Source organism: Balearica regulorum, chromosome 4 (assembly GCF_011004875.1).
Source record: "Balearica regulorum gibbericeps isolate bBalReg1 chromosome 4, bBalReg1.pri, whole genome shotgun sequence".
In the NCBI taxonomy this organism is placed as follows: Eukaryota; Metazoa; Chordata; class Aves; order Gruiformes; family Gruidae; genus Balearica; species Balearica regulorum.
In genome coordinates this window covers 45,551,328-45,571,795 of record NC_046187.1, presented here as the reverse complement: position 1 = coordinate 45,571,795, position 20,468 = coordinate 45,551,328, and the positions used below count along the sequence as shown (strand labels likewise).

Sequence of the window (20,468 nt, the reverse complement as noted above, 5' to 3'; positions counted from 1 at the left end):
TAAGATTAATATTAATTCATCAGCTATGCAGCTGGTTTTGTTCAGTAGGCTCAGCATTTGGCTAGCAGGTACCAAACTGCTTCTGTTCAGTAGAGGTCATCTACGTCAAGTTTTTCCTTAGCATAAAGAAGGATGTTGAACAGGTGAAAACATGTAACACTACTTCCCGAATGATGTGTTTTATTGAAATGCAGAGTTCAAGTATATGTTATAGATGTACTGGGTTAGAGAGAGCAGATTTTAAGAGTCTTGACAAGTATCTTACCAATGTATTTCTTGGTTTTCAGAGATCTGAATGCCAGTAAATTCACCATTCTGGAAGGACAAGAGAGTATTAGGTTCACAAGAATGCTATCTTCAGAAACTGGCTAAGTTGGAGAGGAGGCAAGCAGGTGCCCATGCAGCTGATAAACTGGTATTTTCTCTTTACAGAAATCCTCAGCAATGAACATGCTACCAGCAATATCTACTTTTCTGTATCTTTGAAAAACGGGTTCAAGTTTCAGATCATTTATCTAACCAATTCAGAACAGCTACCTAAGGCCATGATCTCATATTCCTCTCTCCCTTTCTTCTTTTTATTTTGCTACATCCTGATCTCCTCCTGTCTTCTAACAAACCTTCATCAGGGCAAAACTTTCACTAAAGAAAATAAAACCCCACATGCAAGTGCCATCAGAATTATTTTCTGTACACCTAGCTAGGCTTTGTGGCTGTGGGCAGAGTCAGCTATGTGGCACGTATCTATGTGGAGTGCCGGATCTTTTTCAAAACCACTGTCAATACTTAAGTCTCAAATGAGTGACTTTCCAGTCAAGATCATTGCCACAGCCTGAGTTTCAGGCCAGCACAAAAAGCGCATACAAAACTGGTCATGTAACTTTACAATAAATAAATAACTCCATAAAGACCTGGACTTTAGGAATAACTTGCTCAATTAACTTTCATGTTTTGCTTATTAGTTTTCTGATGTCTCATGAAGTCAGGGATTGTCATTTAATGGATTTAAAAATAATTTAAATAAGTGGATTCTAAGATACCTTAAAAATACATTGACCCTTTAAGCAAAAGGGCCAGATGAAGCCTAGCTATAACTTCTAGCTCATACTCTGCTGGAATATTTATCAAGTTTAAATGACAAGCTTTAGTAATCTTAGAACAGCTTAACAACATAAAGTTACTGGCAAGCACGTAAAAGATGGGCTGCTTGTATTTCAAAGGCACAGCTCCTAGAACAGTTACTAACATAAATTTCTTGATGCAGCATTTATGAAATAACTTGCAATGGGAATGGAGAAGAAAGCCTGAAAGTACATGCGTGCTCAGTGTGCTCCAATTGATACATCACGCTGTAAGTGACACTGGTAGGTTGCCCAGATTAACAGATGCAGGTCCTCCTTCAGGGAGGCTGACATGACAAATCTCTCAGAATTTGATGCCAAGAGTCATATATGGCACTTGAATGAGCTCAAAGAAAAATATTTCTCTTCAGAATGATTTACTGAGCAGTAACCTAAACTTTGATGTGATGTGAGAACACTTCTACAAACCCTATGTTTGGAAAAGAGTTCTGATGTTTTCTTAAAAAAAAATAAAAAAAAAATCTGCTGGAATTCATGGTATGTTACTAGTACATTTAAAATCTTGTAACTTAGTCAATGTGCAATATTATTTAAAGAAACTTCTAATCCTGCCATTATTCACAAATTTAGGCTGCATTTGTAGCATCTTAGAAACATGATGTTGAGAGCTTGACACCTAAAAGTTAGTATCTGCAACAAACTATTTCCACTTATTCATTATAACTACACAAGAGAACCTCAAGTTTTGCCTTCTTGAGGGGTATGCAGTCCACAACTATTTCAGAAGAGCAAATACACACAATAGTTACAAGGAAGGAAAGGAAATCGTGTTTTGATGCCAAGCTTCTCTTCTTGCCTAGAAGAAGAAGAGAAAGAAAACCCCAAGTACATTCAACAAATGGTTAATGCTGAGTTCATAAACCTTTAGGATAAGTCACAGTTCTCATCATCACGAATAGCCCTATTAACTACAATAAGGTCTGCTTATGGTAATGGATTATTTAAACAGTGAATAGTTTTACTGGGTGAACAGTGGGATTGCTCAAGAACTGGGGCTATTAGGTGAGGAAAGTACAATCTGGTGGTGTGTTCTGCTCCTCATAACCTGTTGCTCCTTATCTACCTTAGAGGTAAACATACTGCATGTAAATGCATTTACCTGTAAAACAATTCCATCAAAATTCAGTCAGAAAGCTTTCACACACAGCAAAGGGGGATGCAGTACAGAGGACTTCTTGTAACTCTAACTTTGGTTTCAAAGCCTTATCAGATTTGTCAGATTTTAATGGTATACTGGCACAGCTATTAACTTCAGGTCATAAATTAACAAAACTCACACCTGCAGGTTGGTCCTTTGATTAGAGCACCTGTGCCTGCCAGAATGATATGGCTTCCCAGGCTTTAAAATATATTTTCTATTCTACTGTGAGCATTTAACATACTGAGTTCCAGTATGTGTATAAAACTGTTTCTCAGCCAAATCTTCCACGTTCAGAGGAAACAAAAATCCAGAGAAAAATACCAAAGAAGATTAAGCTTTTCAGTACTTCTGTAACATCTCCCCTGAAATGGCGACCCGTGACATGGTCTGAGGTATATATGTGGAATAGCCCTGGGGAACTCTCAAGCCATCAAAATTTCATTAGCCTCACAGCAGTCCTAGTACCTTAAGTTGGACTGCTGGCCTCCCTATCAATAAATAAATCAACTGCAATCCTTTTTAGTGACTAAACTCTTCTTTGAAGTTGTATCAAACATCAGATGTTCCTTGCATAATTTTAACCAGTGCAGAATAATGTCTTTTCTAACATTCAGAGTCTTCTCACACATGAAAAAATAAAACAAAACTCTTAAATTTAAGCTGATGGAGGAAGTTTTGGCATATTGTAATCAGGCATTTTGGTTTTGTTTTTTTTTTTTTTTTAAATTATGTAATTTATGAAAAAGTATACCAAACTTCTCGTACTTCTGAAGCAGTCACCTCTTTGGTAATGTATAGATATAACTCTCTAAGGAAATTGTGCGCACATGTATATACAAATACGTATGTCCAAGATCATCAACCTAGGGTTTTACAAAAGACTCCAGAGAATCTGTTTCAGCATAGACATTTCAAGAGGAAAATCACAGGACTGCTCAACAATTTCTTCTAGACTGCTTTGCATCAAGAGTCACCCAACAGAAAGTCCACTGCCAAAAGGAGGTAGGCAAATACTCCTGTCCTCCTCTTTCAAAACTTGCCTCCAACTCAAAATAAGTTTTCCAAGCATGAGACGACACCCGTGAACACTGAGAGCTGTCTCCTCAGGTACTATGCAGCATTAAATCCAAAACAAGGAGGATACCATCTGAGACAGCTGTCTTGCACAGGCATCTTCAGTTAGAATCAGCCATCAGAGGAAAGGCAACGAGTACAAATAATGCCAAAATATAGCTTTGGTTTTGTCTTCTCAAACTGAAGTTAAAATACTAAATAGGTAGGACTAAACATTATTGCTTGTAGTTTAAAAGTGCTTTTTTTTCTTTTTAAAGTATTACCATATATACACGCCTACATTGCTATTTGCCACAACGTGTTACAGCTATTGCCAGAGGACAGAAATAAAATTGCTCTGACTTTTGTACAGCTGAGCAGACAGGTTTAATAAATTAATAAAATGAAGCATAGACATGCAGGCAATAGCCATCACTCCAATTTTCATTTTTACTCATTTTTCTTTATTCCTCTTTTGAATTTGTCATATAGAAAGTCATGAAGTTAATAAAACAATCATTTTAATTCTAGTAAAGCTGAAAATCTTCTGCAAATAAAAAGAAGTTAAGATAAAATATTTTCTAAGATTTGTGGATTTAGCATTTAACACCACATTAAGGTCTGTTCATAACCTCAAGTGGAGGTAAAAGAATTCTGAAAAGCTTTAAAAATGAATCAGTCAATTGTATTAACCTCTTTTCATTTAAACACTAAGCCTTAATAACAATGGCCATACCCCCATCCTACAAAGCTGCTGTTCAGATTTTTTCTGCAGATTTTAATTGCACCATAATCCAGTCCCCCAGGCACATCAAAGACCGCATGTACCTCTTCACCACAATTCCAATTGCTCTCATCAACTAGGAAGTTTAAAGCACAATCAAATTTGTTTTCCAATCACATGAGCCCTGTTAATAAGCTATTCTTTGCGTTCATTCATCCATTCTAAGATTCTGCGACTTCTCCAAGATGTCTTGAAGAAGAGTTTACAACAAAACCTTTGACTGCGTGCTGGCCTTGGGGATCAACGTTATCACCACTCACTTAGCTGTTCCCCAAAGGGTAACAGGTGACATGGTCCGAGATAAAACAGGGATAATCTTTTTTTTGATTAAACTCTTTCAAAATTACAGCTAAAACATCACACCCAAAGCTTGCATTAGTTAGGAGTGATACTGAATATTGACTTTTCTGGGAGGAGGAGAAAAAAATAAATAGGTAAATAATTCAAGGCCATTCCTTTAATGATTTAAAATTATTGAATGTCAACCAAAACAGCAAATAAAACATTGATTTGTATATGTACATATGTGTAAGAACTTACCATTTTCACTGTCGGACTTGTTTTCATGTTCGGTATCAGTCAGAGTGAGGGCTGAGTTGGAACGGCTCGACAGACAGGAACTGCGCCCTGATTTGACCCCCCTGCCCCAAAGTCTCATGGCATGCTCTGGAGACATCACTCCTTCATTTTCAGTATCAGCATCTGACCCTGCACTGATAGAGTAACCTCTGTGGGGGAGCCCCATTTCCGCACAAAATGCCAGTCCTCGACGAGTTGCTGGTTCACAAACTCCTAACTGCCTTAGGGTAAAATTCTGTCCTGATTAGGGGAAAAAAAAATAACAAGAGGTGAGAATTTTTTATTCGATTTTTTTAAAGAACCTAAAAGTAAAAACTTTATGTGTACAATTGTCTCAGGTATCACACAAGGTATTTTATCAAAACTCCACATGTACTACAATCAAGTGGATTCTTTTGTCTCCAGCTCTCTGCGGTGCCCCTTTTCATTCATATTACACCTTAGCACTGTTTTGTCAACTGCTTAAACACATCAAAAGTGCTCCTGGGTAGGAAAGAAACAGAACAGAACTTGCAAACTAAGAAAAGCCAATTCAGCACATTAAAGGATTAAAAATAAATGACAAACTTTTTTTTTTTCTTCCCTCCAAAGCATAAAAGCAGTAGCAGGGTATGTGTCAGGATTAGCTTTTCTGGTTTTGTCCTGGTTAGAGCCCAAAGCAACAGGCTATTTTCTTCGTACAGATATCACCTAATGTGGCAATGGAAAAACTAAATGAGAACCAAACTCACTTGTCTTTATTGGATCTCCCTGCCCTACTTTAATACACAAACAAATGGGAACATGGCCATCCATTACCTGCAAGGACTACAGTAAAGTTTTTGGGTTTTTTGTCTCTGTATTTTAAGAAACATTTTAGGCTTTTAGTGTTGAAGCAGAGTCTGTGCATTTTAAACTGACTGTTAGCCTCTGTTTTGGGGCAGAGCAAGAGACATAAGTGAATCCCTAATGATTGTATTAATAAATTAGGTGCAATAAACTCGTGACACTTCAATAACTCAAAGTGTCTAAATTATGCGACACTCAAAAATGACTGCCTTTTTAATGCCTGTGTCTTCATCCTACTTTATGTCCATAGATTTACGACATTTTATGGTATACAGACACTTGACAAGTTCATTTGCATGCCTATACCCATAATGCTTTTCCACCCTAACCCACAGCTATTTCATAGCTCTGGGAACAAATCAGAACACACATTCAATTTTTGAATGACAGGCATCCTAATTTCTCCAAAATTAGTCATTTAACATAAAAATATGTTAGTAAGATAATTAAAGCTTATAACACAACAAGAATAGAATCCTATCAATCAGAAAGTAATAGAATTGCAGAAGTGTGAATACATAAGTGTAAATAATTCATGAAATATTAAGAGTTAATGCCATGGCCATTGACTTGTTTTAAGTGAGCCAGTTAATTATTTAATTGCTGCAGTCATATGAAGTTGTCTCTGTAAGTTTCTTCACATTCAAAACCATAAATGAACTCTGACAATGACTTTCATAAATAATGAAAATCAGTTACACCAATTAGGTGCAAATCAAACTATTTATTATGCAGCTGTGAATAAATATTTGAACAAAAATACAGCTGGGGAGGTAAATATAAAAGGAGTAAGTGTATCTATGACTGTGTCTGAACAGTGTGAAGGGTATGAGAACAGGAGATTACCATGCACACTGATCATATCTTGTCATTTTTTAAAGCTGTCATGCCATATGAATTTTCAGGTTTTGTGCAAGTTGAAACTAATAAGAGAAGCAAACAGGCCAAACAAACCGCCCAGTGGTAATAGGGTCAGAGCTGAGAGTAGTAAAGTGCCTAAACGCTTGTTATTTTACATTTTGGTAAATATATGCTAAGGGTGACAGTCTAGTACACTGGTTTTATGTGTTTGGTACATAATGTGAATCTACATTTTCAAACAGTTGCCTAAAGCCTATGTGCATGTGTTTATGTATACAGGTGTACCTACACACACGAAGCTGCTAAGGTGTATACACATCTGCACATGCAGCATCTTACTGGTTCCAAGAACAAGGTTTTGGGAAGCAAAATGGAAAGGAAAGAGGTTTTTTTGAACAAAGTTACTTCAGTCAGTAACAAAACTGCCATTGACTTCAACACTACAAGGCGTCATGCCTATGGTCCCCGTAACCTCACAGTCCCGAGGTCTGAAGGGGAGCAAGGATGCAGATGGACCCAGATGTTGCCTCCTGAGCTGCAATTAGACCAGCTGCAGCAGGTGAGCATCGCAACCTGCAGCTCCTCGGCCAGCCTGCACCACACAGCCTCCCACTGTGAAAAGGGCCTCTTTGCATTCACAGAATAACCCAGGGAGGTATCTGTACAGACACATCAATTTGAAGAGACCATTCCTCTCTCCCTTCACCACTTTTTTTTTTCCCCCCTCTTAAGCAAACTATTATTTTTAAGAGAAACTACTCCAGGCATTATATAACAACATCCTCCATGATCGCTTTCTAGAAGACTCGGTCTCAGGCACAACATATCACCTACCATCTATTAATAGATTTTATTTTTTACTTTAAGTTTACAACAGACTACTTCCATGTAAAATATTTTATTCTCCCCCCCCCTTCTTCCCCCCCCCAATGGTAAGAAAACCAAAATGGCATGTCACAGAGCCAAAACAGAAGACGGGGGCAGGTTTGTATATTGCTTTCTCATGACATTCAATATATTAGAGCTTTTCACTACACTGAGAAGTTTTACAGCATAGCCCAGAAATGTTGTAACAGCTTTAGAAACATGAGGCTAAATCATCATCTGAATTAAGGCTTTCCTAAGAGCTTTACTAAGAGGATTGTATTCTATGTAAGTTGCCTACACAAATGAAAAAAAAACAACCCAAAACAACAAAAAAAAAAAGCCAAACCAAAAGTTAACATGGAAAATATTTATTTGTGTAGGAATCTATATCCCAAAGGAAATCATACACGTGATACAAAAATTTTACATCATCTTAAGATTTCCAAACAATGAAAGCAGGAAGTCTTCCAGGATACAGGGGAAGCTGAACAGAGCTGGGACGCAGACCTAGCAGGGAGCAGAATAGTTGGGGGCTTTCACCTGATAATGAACAACACTATAAAATTAAAACAAAACAAAAAAAAAAGAAAAGAAGAAGGTTGTAGGAGCTCAGTGGAAAAAAAAAAATTATCAAGAGAGGATATTCTCCTTCTTGTGTTCTTAAGAGTTTCTAATTAACCTTTCCAGAATGACTTCAATGTGATGGATGTAATCATCGGTTTCTTACACTATACACACATTTGCAATTTCTCCCACTGACAAGAAGTGCCTCAACAGTTGATAAAGACTTAAAAACAACTTGGTGATTGTCATGAATGAACTCCTGAGAAGAAAACATAGAGACAGAATAAACAGATAGGCATAATGTTTTATGGGTTGGTTTCTTCCCCTTCCTTTAAAAAAGTATGAAGTGTAAAATAGAAAAAAATTAGACACTGTGTCAGGGAGAATTGTTCTGGAGACACCTTTGGGGGTTCTAGACTATTTGGGATGATGTGTCATGAAGTTAGGTTTTAAAAACTAACAATAATGCTGTTTACTACCACTCTACCATTAGACACTGCATTTCTCTTGGCTAGGAATATCAATTTATGGGCTAGGAATATCGATTTATGGGTGGTGTAAGGAATGGTGACACCCTCCATTTGTGCAGACAAGAACAAAATTAATGTAATAACTCAAATAACTTTCAGGAGCTTGTGCAGCAACCACTGTTAAAAACACAGCATGTTCCAACAGTAACCATCAATCTGTTATGTTACAACCACTTTCTGTGTAAGCAACGATCCGCATACAATTGGTGTACCTCCTTAACTACATTAGTTAAATACATACAAAAAAGAATACAACATAATTTTAATATATAATTTTTTTTTTTTTTTTTTAAAGAGAGAGTGTGTGTGTGTATTTCTCTGCCAGAATCACACAGGTCACGTTGTCTAGAAATGTAATTTTTTTTTTTTTTTTTAAGTTTAATCAAATACTGCATATAAGCAAGTTTGATGTATGCAGAAGTTATGTATTATTTTAGAAAGTCAGAAGTTAACAGCTGGAATTAAATGGAAACCTGCTGCACTTGTGCCACATTTGTTTCCCTGGCCTAAATTGGGGAAGTTATTCAAAGACATCCACAATAACTTAGGCTTCAAGTTGGAAATGTTGTCTGTGGAAATGGGTTTTTGAAGACGACTGCTAAACAAAAGAAAAGGCCCATGGTTCTTCAGTTGTCAGTCCTTGCTCTAAGTTGGATCTATACTAAATACATACACAGACATATTCTCTTAAAAACCATGAAAAGGGGAAAGAAACAAACAGAAGGAATGAACAAAAAATATCCAACAGAGAATTTGACAGCATCTCCAGACATCAGCACTGTCCTTAGTAATTCATTAACCACTGATAAGTTGACAAGTCAGGTTTTAGCAACAATAGACTATTTTGGAAAAGAAGGAAAGAAAAAAAAATCTGACAAAGCCTCCAAGCATCTGCCTAGTTAGCATAAAAATACACCCACACCCCTACCTTGGAAACCAGAGGAATTATAGTTTGAGTGCCTTTGCTGAGTTTGCTTTTGTCATGACAGGATACACAGTACCAAAAAGGCAGAGGTCCCAAACCCATCCAAGTCCATACTCAAACTCGTCTTTAGCTTGGCTCATGTTTCTGATGAAGTTTCATGCCATGTCTGCTGTCTATCCATCCTTCAGTACTTGCCAGGCCCCTTTCTAATCTATTCTTCCTTTGTATCTTGCCAGCTTCTGTCTGTCTCTAACACCTTTGTGCCATTCAAAAATCAAGCGCTTTTCCCCTATAATCACTCTGTAATAAAGCATGACAAAAATACTTATACTAAATTTAGAAAGCCTGTGAAACAGCTAAAGCTATACAGACGCAAAACATGGTCCTTAGGACAACCAATCTTCTCCCTTACATTTCTTCAATTCCCAATTTAATCCTGTGGGGTTTTTTTTTAATTAAAAGAAGTCTTATTTTATTTAGAAAGAAAATGAGGAAAAACATTTTTTCTCAGGTTTTTATTTTCTGTCTGCAGACTACCGCGTACAAATGTGTCCTTGTAATACAATGCTTATCACATAAGCTCATTGTACAAACAGCACTGACATCAAAGTGTTACTGCAAGGACCATGCTGTTTTCTGCTATTTTGATATGGGAAAAGTACTTACTTCCTTTTGTATCCATGTTTAGACACTATATAGGGGGCATATTTTTCCTATTTGAATCTCCTTACCTGGAGCTCATTCTCAATACCTCTAACACTTTCTGTAGAGCAGAACCCAGCACACAGCTGCACCACATCTTTGCAATGCTCCATCATTTTTGTACAACCAAGAGGTCAAGACTACGGACCTGATTCAACAGTACCTTCCCTTCCTCACCCAGACACGTAACAGAGCTATTCCTTCATAGCTGTCAACTGCAAATTGGTTGGCAGGTTCACCTTCCTAATTCCTGAAAAGTATGAAGTTCAATTATGTGCTAGTCAAGATGGAAAAGGGGCTTCTTTGTATGTAACAACCAGCAGTAAAGCTGTCTCTTCTGTTCTCAGGGCACTAGCTAGTCACTACAGGACCACTGAGAACGTGGGGTGGATGGCATCTTCCTAGATGATCAAGGCAGAGCCAGACTGGCTTAGCAAGAATTCCACACATTCCTAGTCAATCTTAAACACCATCTACACTCAAGTGTCAATTCTAGCTCATTTCTTAAGGAAAAATATGTAACTACTCTGTAAATAAAGTATTTTTTTTCCATTTACTGAGGCAAATACAGTGTGGCACACTTAGAAAGTTAAGGAAAGGTATTGAGAAGAAGGACATAGAATTGGAAGTAAATGTACACTAGGATAACAGATTTGCTGGAAATGAAAGGACAAAGAATTTAAATAAGAAAATAGCAAAACAGAGGCCTTGAATGCTCTATAAAATTTTGATAGGTGTAGAAATGCTGTCTCCAGAAATCAGAATGTTAGGTGGGTGGAATACAATTACACAAAAGAGAGAATGAGTAATAGATGTGATACCATCCATTCTGTCACACAAACTTCACAATATATTTACTAAAAAGGAGTTTCCAAAGCTGTACTTCAAGAGTTCTGTTTGCTAGGATGCAAGAAATCACAGTGAAGACTGACAAGTAATGAGCTTTGCCTATGTTAACATTTTTTCTTTCTGATTTGGCATAGTATTTTGTTGTTATTACTTCAGCCTGATTTTCTCTTTTGTTTTTGTGAAAATCATCTCTGAAATTTAAACCATCCTAATACGCTGTACCACATTTTCCTCCTGTTTTTAATTCCTATGTTTTTCTCTTCACTCATCACAACCCTCTTCCTTGTCACCTCTTAATCTCTCTTTCTTGACCTTTCCACTCTATTCACTTTTCCATCTTAACCTCCTTTCCTTGTCATTATCTGACTTAGAGTGGAGTTGTAAGATACATGAATGACAGTTGCTTCTCCACTATATCCAGTAAACTACGTAATAGCAAACAGCATTAAATTATATTAAATCTTAGCAACTGCGCATATAATTTTTCAAGTGCTCATTATTCCAAGCAAACATTAACCATACAGTTCTCCTATTCCTTATGGGCTTTCAAAAGCGTATGGGGAGTTAGGTAATGGTCTCAGAGACTTCTGAATGAGTTAGCACCAGATACTGTGAGTTCTCTGAGCTGCACTTACTGTGCTACTCTTGGTAGAAGAGCTTTATGTAAGACTCAAACCCTGAATCAATTCTACAAAACAAACAAATAAACAAAAACCACCAAAAAGTCCACAAAAATACCCCACCCATGCTTACTGTTTTGTGGGAAATAAAGTATTTCAAACCTAATATTTAAACAATCCATGTATTTTTACTAACAGTACACTATAGAATCACACGGAGACATTGATTGAAACGCTAGCCTGCAAAAGTTTTTATTTTAAGAAATAGACCAGAATCAATGTGAGTGAAACACAACATCTTCCTGTCACTGGTTTTCCAAATTATGGTTCAAACATGCAGACGCTTCTGTGCAGTATGGGAGACTCATAATTTTATTCCATTAGGCTTGAAGGTGGCAGGGGATCCTCAGTACTAATCCACAGACTAGAACGTAAGAAGCAGTTCTTAATCCAGTATAAGGATAAAGGACTGTTCATCAAGCCCTTCTGAAGTTACCGCAGAGTAAGATTAAAGTCAGCTGAAGATAATTTCACAATTGCACAATTCAAAGCTTCAAGATACAGCATCAGCAATCATGTTCCAGTAAATGAATTCATAATTTAAATATCATGGTTCCAAATTTGGGGATTTTATATAAAAATCTGATTTTATGACTATGATTACATGAATTAAGAGAAACTAACAGAGCTATACAGATCATGGGCCGCAAGGAAAAAAAAAAAAAAAAGGATTTTGTGGCCTTAAAAAAGAAATACAACTCCACGAGTAGAAAGGAACACAAAGTCTTGATCATGGCCAGAATGACAGTATAGGCATTCTAGGCTTCTATCTTAATCTTTGGATCCTGGGACTAAATCATCAAGATCTGAGCATCCATTTATTACAAAATACAAATAAAGCCTAAATTTGACAGATGTGAAGAAAATATGACCCAAGGGTAAGCAACATAGAGATGATGGATATTGAGTCCACAGAGAGCCTACAACCACAGATCTGACAGGTATGAACTGCCACATTAAGGTCAATATGATGCTAATGACATGACATACGGCTTGAAATGGGAAAAGAAGGTGAGGAGGAAGGAGGTAGCATGAAGAGAAGCACACAAAACAGAGCTCAGACTCACTGCTGTTCCTCCAGATGTGGAGGAGAGAAAAACTCTACCGTTATTTTCTGCCTTTCCATGAAGGAAAGGCACATCTGCCACCACAAGTGAGCAGATAGACCCACACAGGAAAATGTCTCTCAGCATGGTAGAAAACTTGAGTAGGCCAACAGGCTCTGAACTGGTATAAAGTAAAAACCCAACACACCTAGAGTAGCCCTATACATTTCTACCTGTAGGATTTCATAAACAAGTATCCCACATGCATGGGAATCAGGTCTGCAACGCATGGACAGAATGAGGTGCTCAGACCGTCGCTGTGGGTAAGTGCAAGAAACAATGGAGAATACAGACCCAAGGACTTCTGCAGAAATGAAAACGTCTTTTAGTCCCTCTCACTCCCACTGCCGTCACACCCCCCAAAAGGCTTTCAATTCTGTAAACCCTCATATTAAATGTAGTGTAGCACCGTTTTAATTTAGATTTTCTAGCAAAATGTCCATTACACTGAGCACAAGAAAGGATTTATGACTCAGATGTATTTACGGCACTGCAAAGTAAAAAAGTAGAAACACAAAACTAGAGGCAAACGTGTTCCTGTAGCTCTGCCATTTCCTCTTTCAGCTTAATAAGCTCAGTAATGCTGAGTACTGGCTCTCAAGTACTTTCTAATTTCAGAAAGTATCATGGAACTTTCTGAGGAATTATTCCTATTTTACATCTCTGCCTCACTTTCTGCATTTATTTGCCAGTGATGGAATAAGCAATCACTCGCAGCTTAACCCACCGCCCTGAATCTGAGCCCTAAGCGCTAGATCAACAGACAGGACAGACGGGACTCTTCAGCCTCTTTCATTCTTCCCCCCACCTCATCTCTAATCGCACACTTTACTAGCTTTATTCTCTTCATAAAGAGAATATTGTCTCTTTCATAGCCATGCACGTGATCCATTTATCCCCCAGTCCTCAGTTTAGTTTATATTATGAACAGGAGCAGCACATACATCTCATTACATGAGCTATGGAAAGACAGAAGAGCAATTACAGACCTACAGTATCTTCCCTTCCATGAGGCTGAAAGTCCTTGTGAAGGCCCCTTGCTCACCTTATAAATCCTTAATCATTATGATCGAGAACTTAATTCTCTTATTTTGCAACTGGACTAGTCAAAGACAAGGTTTTTACTCTGTGGACCAAGGCTGTGTAGAAATGCCTGATCAAGCAGTCTACTGCCAATAACCAAGGTTGATTTTTCCCTGGAGAATCACAATTGCCCTTTGTCATGTAGCTCATCTACAGACCATGACCCACAAGGGGCCAATTTCAACTAGATGAATACCTTAGAGCAAGTGTGCGTATCACTGAGTGTGAGCTAAATATACTCCTAATCAAATAAAAGTGAAATGTTTTTCTTAGTACCACTCTGTAGCTAATAGAATAACTTTAAAAGTCAACAGATCCTTATCACCTAGAACCTGAAAACCAATTAACTTCTTATTGTTGCTTTAAGAAGTAAGTAGTATAGCAATGAAAGATGATAATATTACTTAGCACTTACAGCGCTTTTCATCTTCAAAGCATTTTGCAAACATAAACTAATTAATCTTCCCAACACGCCTGTGAGGTGGTTAAGTATTATTATTCCTGTATTACAGAGGGAAAAAACCACCTCTGGCAGAAGGTTATGTGCTTTGCTCAAGGCCACAAAATTATCCAGAACACACTGACGCTGTATGCTTGCTTACAGAAGTTACCCACTCAAATCAGGCCTATACTGCAGGTGGCCGTGTTTTAGCATAACAAAAAAGTATCTGTCACGTTGACAATCAGGACACATCTTGCGCTGCAGTCAGGAGCATAAAACACTAATTCTAATAGCTGCCTTACATTTTAAGAGAGAGTGCTGGCAGTGTCACTGAATGGTCATTAATTTGCTCATCGGGAGATCAGAAAGTCCCTTCTATACCGTTTCATGCCTTCTTGTAAATAATCTGCAAAACAGGCTGATTCAGTGCTATTGAGAGTCACTTGCCTACTCAATAATCAAAATCAGCTCATCAATACAGCATAGGTAGTGGAAGGTCAAAAATAGTCTTACCCTATCTATCCTTCCATTGCTTCAGACAGGTAAGTTTAAAGTACCTGAGCTTTAGGTTTAAAAAACATGACCATTTAAATCCTTTAATCCTACAGCTGACATTTATGGTGACTGAAAACATTAATCATTTTGCTATCCAAATAACTCATTTTGAGCAGCTAGTATTTAAAAGCAATAGACTTTGGAGTCATACTACATTAGGATAGAAGTTGCAATTCATGTTTCAGGTTTCTGAAGTCTTAAAAATGTATCCCTGACAGTGTTTAATATCTTAAATAATAAAATAAAATTGTCAAAGCACATATATCACTGTTTCAGGTCCCTCTTTCACTGAATGGTGAGATTTTTCTAGGACCTAAATCTAATTGTCACAGGAGTGTCAGCTGAACGATAGCTACAATACATCCGCACAGTGTAATGTACTGTATACGGCTTTGCTTTTCAGCAACCTGGTATCAGTGATCCAGCATATCGTGAAGAAAAGAAATTCTTTTTCTTTGCTTGTTTGCTAAGTTTAGTCCCTCTTTTTGCAGCTCCAAGGAGTTATTAGGCCATTTAATCTAATTTAGGCACTTAAGTATTCCAGAAGAGTAAAGGTACAAAACCATGTATACAAATACTTTCTCCTGCAAAACTAAAAAGGGTAGCATGAAAATAAATTGATGTTGAGGCTTGGCTGCCAATGAATTGTTCTGATTGATAAACATGGTGAACTCATTCTCACTGTCAGCTAGAAAGACCAAATAACTTTACCTGCAGGCTAAACTATAGTTGACACAAGCTTTCAAAAAGTAAAAATTTAACAAAACCTGCACTATCTCATTGGGTCTTCTATTAGCAAAAGATGTCCTGCTGCTCAGCTTTTCATTTCACACAGTTTGCAAACAGTGCTGTGATTATTTTGTATGAAAATATAAGCACGCACAAATCTGCAGTGCATCCTGCCACCTGTGCTCGTGGGTCAGCCTCCCACTCCCGTGCAAAAACTCACTGAAGGGCTACATGGATCACTTTGTAGGATGACTATACTGTCATGCAACCACAAAATTATTTTCAATGGAACAATGACTCCTTAAGAAGTATTGCATATTCCTCTCTTCTCTTTAACATGTATCTGATGGTAAATAAATCTAGTTTTTGCATACCTGTATTTTTCTTACTAACTTAATGCACCTGTATACAAAGTTTTTCAGTTCTTGTGAGTCCATGTTTGATTCACGACCTCCTTCAAAGTATTTTCATATTGGTTTATTACTTCCAATTATTTTTTCCAAATTCAATTTTAAAAATACTACTCACTTTCTGTATTTCTACAACCCTTCCCTCCCACTCCATAGTCATGTCACACTTTCAGATACTTTTGCAGAGCAGTCTCCTATGTACTTCATATCACTTCACACAGCAGTTTAATTTTGTAAACACAGGAATTTCTCCTTGTACAACAGAGAAATTCAACTTTACACAGTCAGCTTTAATCCTGCATTCAACAAGATAACTTGGGCATATTCCAGAATACAAGCATTTAGGTTGCTGAACGCACTTAGAGAAGTTGTACATTTAAATCAGGCTGCTCATTATAGTTGGATACTTTGAAGGGTAAGAAAATAGGTATCTTCTTCCTCCCTAACACATGAACTGCATACAATCACATCATCACACCTTGGAAAGTAAATAGTCTTTCATGGTGCTTCATCCATGGTCAAGGATGAGATCAGGTACGTTCTCAAACATGCAATACAAAATTGAGTTTCTAGCTTAAAAATACTTCTAAAGGAAAAAAGCTCATGGTATTCATTTACACGGCTAGGTGCTGAGTTTAATTATTCACAGGCTTACCTTTTTTTTTTTGTATCTTATGTGGAGATTAAAAACAAAGTGAAAATAAATAACTAAATTAGAAGTTCTAAAGATAGCGGGCTAAATAATCCTCATCTAAAGAGTTTAAAACCAAAACTAGTCTTGCAACAGATGAAGGGGCTTGAGAAGGCAAGACGACCACAGTAGGTCTTATCTCTCAAGCATGTTAACTGAAAGCATATTATGTAGATGAAGTTACAATTTCCAAAACAAGCATACCCAACTCCTCCAGTCTTGTCAACTGTGTTTCAAAAATTAAGATAATCCCAGTTATATAAACATTTCATTTTCAAATATTTTACTGTATGTTTTATATGTTGTTTTAGAATTACAGTGACAAACACATGCATTTTTAGCCTCTTATTGCTATTTATGCAATTAATCTCAAGCAACAAAAAATTCAACAGACAAGGAAAAAGATTCTGTGACTAGAACTGACAACTGCAAAACTTCCTCTCCACAAGTAAAGATCTCCTGGGATAAAGCTACCACTAAACAGGGCACACCCATCTCCTACAGCAGCATCCCTTTCTGAATTCCTACCTTGGGATTTTGGGAAGCAGGAAACACGAAGACACATACTGAGACAACTCAGGAAGAACAGGTGGGAAAGTTCTGATCCATTAGCAGAAAGCTTTGAAGGGCTTTACCCCAAAATATCAGCCATAAAAACACACTGATGCTTTTAAACTGTGCCACATTTGAGAAACTCAAGAAACTCACGTAACTGCTCCAGTGGCTTTCCAGTGGACACCGGAAATTTGATACTGTTATTTTACACAGTCGGGGGGGGACGGGGACACCCAACCCAAAAAAACCCCAAACACTGGTCATGATTAATTTTAAAAATTAATTTCCAATTAAAGGTATTTATTAAAACTTGCCTTTTTTGCTTATAGATTTCCTGTTGATTTAGCAGTCTAGAATGTAATTACACTGTCAAAGCCACATATCTGCACTCTATTTGTAGACAGAGAGGAAAAAAATAAATACAGGGAAGCGTGGTTTATATATTATTTAAAAACCATTGGAATGACCTTGAACACCTTTTCCACAAAATGCTTCCAATGCCAGACACAGTAAATTCTCTCAGTCAAAGATGAATCAAAGAAACACGCTATCTAAGTCTGCAAAACAAGCCCTTTATAACCTGACCCTATCAAACCTGCAGGTAGTCCCCAAAGGTGCTAAACCAGCACGCATTAGAGGAAGCCAATAAGCCATACAAAAAGAACTGAAAGGACAATGAGGAAAATCAAACAGGCACAGATGACAGTGATGAAAAGGTGAAGACGACACTCCACATCCCAGACTGCCATCTTAGGCCTATAGACGTGTAATTTATTGCATACTGAGCAATAAGTATTAGCTAAATATTATTTGCTTTTTTGAAAAAAAAAGAAGAGGAAGAAAACCCCAAGCCCTAGTGCACCATCATATGTGACATGCCAGACTACAGAACTTCTTCCATTTTGTTATTGCTATTTAAAAAGAATAGTACTCTATTCAGACAATAGTTTATGAATCCATTAAGTAAATGGTGTCTATTTTGATATTATTTTGTCACTTGTACTAAGAAAGTGTCTACAGTACAGGTCTTAGAAAATTTCCTCTTGATTTTACCTCATTAAAGTAGTAAGATCAAGGTGACTAGTGATTTAAAAACTAGAAAGTAACGATGACCTGAAGTTTCAACACATCGCAGAAACAAATACATGGCAGAAAGCAGACAGACTACAGTAGCAGCAAGCCTCAGTTACATGAGTCTAAGAGAAATATTTTTATTTCCCTTGCAAACATTTGTAGGAAAAAAAGTCAACACCATCTGCCTAGCTCTAATTCTAATGTAAAGTTATTCTACTTGGAACAAAGAAAAACCACCAATGGGGAAAATATTTTTAAAAATTTCTAAAATTAAAATTAAGGACTTCCTCACAAGGAAAAAGCTTTCTTTTTCTACCCCTAAATCTATTCTTGTTTCCTCATAAAAGAGAAGATCACTTTTTGTGGAAGACTGAGGCGTAGGTTCACACAGCTCTTGGCCTAGCTAGTTTTATCCTTTTAGACAGCTGGGCTGCAGTACTCCACACATTTCATAACTTCCCCCTCTCCCCCCCTTATATTAAGTAGTTTAGTTGTGGAAATGAAAAAAATGCTAACTCCAGAGACTACAGCTTTCAATCCAAAACTGATGCGCAAGTGCTTAACCCTAACTGGAGCCAAGTGCAATCTCCCAGAATCACTGAGGTCCAAAGGGACCTCTTGAGATCATCTAGTCCAAACCCTCTGCTTAAGTACAGTCAGCTACAGCAAGCTGCCCAGGACCGTACTCAGTCAGGTTTTGAGCACCTCCATGGATATTTAGATCTCTCATGTCTCTCCAGTCCTGGACTCAGAAATTAACAGTGAGCTCTAGCACCCTGTTAGCATATGGTTAGGTATCATACATATCCACTAAAAAAATCCCCCCAACAAACCCAAATACATTAATCGTGAACTAATTTACCTTACTCACTGTACAGTGCTCTGTTACTTGATTTTGCGAGCTAAAAGATAAAGGCACTGAGCTAATGAATTATTTGTATGCTCATTCACACACATACTATGTTTCCCCAAACCTGTTCACAGGGCTTGGCCTTCTTGGAACAGTTGTATTTGTTTACTTTTATTCATTTTGAAGCTATTTACATTTTAGGTATATTGGGGTGGCAAATTTTTAGGCAACCTGTTGAGTTGTATTGACGCTGGGGGTCTAGTTTTTAAACTGTAAGGCCTGAATACTTCACACTTGAGTCTGCAATGTTGTCACTGATCCATTGCCCAACACAGGCCATTTACTTAACTTTCCTGTGCATCACATATTATTTATTTCAAAGATGGTACACAATGCTTTCCCATCTTTGTAAAACATTTAGGGAGATACAAGTGTACTGTGCCTGTAGAGTATTACTAAAACTGATGAAACTGGTATAACAACATACTCCTCCTGCAGCAAGAATGCCTTGCTGCTTGGTACTAATGAATTATACACTCTGAATTAAAACATCTTGCCTACCTTGTCTGGTATACTCATCTGCTTCTCTGTGGACCAAGTCTTTTACCCGGTTTCCATACAGCAACCTAGAGGAATCATGATCAAAAGCTTTCAAGGTTTCACTGGAGCTGTAAGACTTCTGCGTAGGCACTCTGCACTCCTCATTTTCTGCAGAAGAATTTGTATAGCGCCGTTCCTTGTCCCGTCTGCTCTTTGTCAGGGAGCAATAAGGCCTACGTTCCTTCACATCCATACTTCATTCCTTCTCTGTGCACATCAGTCCAGCTTATTTGGAAGTCTTCTCTACATTCAGCTTACATTCACCTATAACAAAATTAGAAAGACAACCACTGATGTGTTACAATGTTCTCTAATTACTGTGATTGCTTCTTAACTGTCTGGAAGAGAAAGAAAGATCTGATCAGCAATGGGCGAGACGCACTTCTGTAACACTTGCAAGAATTCCCAGAGTTTCATGCACGAACTACCCCGATCAAAAAAATCAGCAAAGAAATTCTTGTGAACGACAACACAATACTTCTCATTTTTATACAACAGATTAGAAGATCAAAAGCAGACTGAGAACTGGGTGGAAAAAACCCTAGCTTTTCAGCTTTAAGAATGTGTTACTCACCTAAAGTCTATCTGTAGGTAAGTTGCTTTGTCTTTTTCTGAGAAGGATGCATACTTTAATGGCAAGTCTGACTTACTTCTGCTTGTCAGAAACTTCTGGTTTTAATGTCTTTTACATACAGACTTCTGCAACTTTTTATTTTATTGTCATTTCTATTCTAAGAAAATTGTTCTCATGAAGAACATACATACATAATTTCAAAGCAAGCTACAAAAACATTATAGGTGTTATACAGGAAGACTTCTCCAAGGCAGTATATTCTTTGTAACTTTGTGCTAAAAAGTAACTATTTCA

At 37.4% G+C, this 20,468-nt stretch overlaps 1 protein-coding gene across 1 annotated transcript in view; it reads right to left on the bottom strand.

Annotated features, from left to right (window-relative positions):
* Window positions 1–20,468, bottom strand: part of TENM3 (teneurin transmembrane protein 3) — a 430,831-nt gene that overhangs the window by 304,791 nt on the left and 105,572 nt on the right. Inside the window, 2 exon segments of the mRNA XM_075751933.1 lie at window positions 4,661–4,939; window positions 19,562–19,864. Coding sequence (XP_075608048.1) covers window positions 4,661–4,939; window positions 19,562–19,793 — 511 coding nt within the window. The 5' untranslated portion in view covers window positions 19,794–19,864.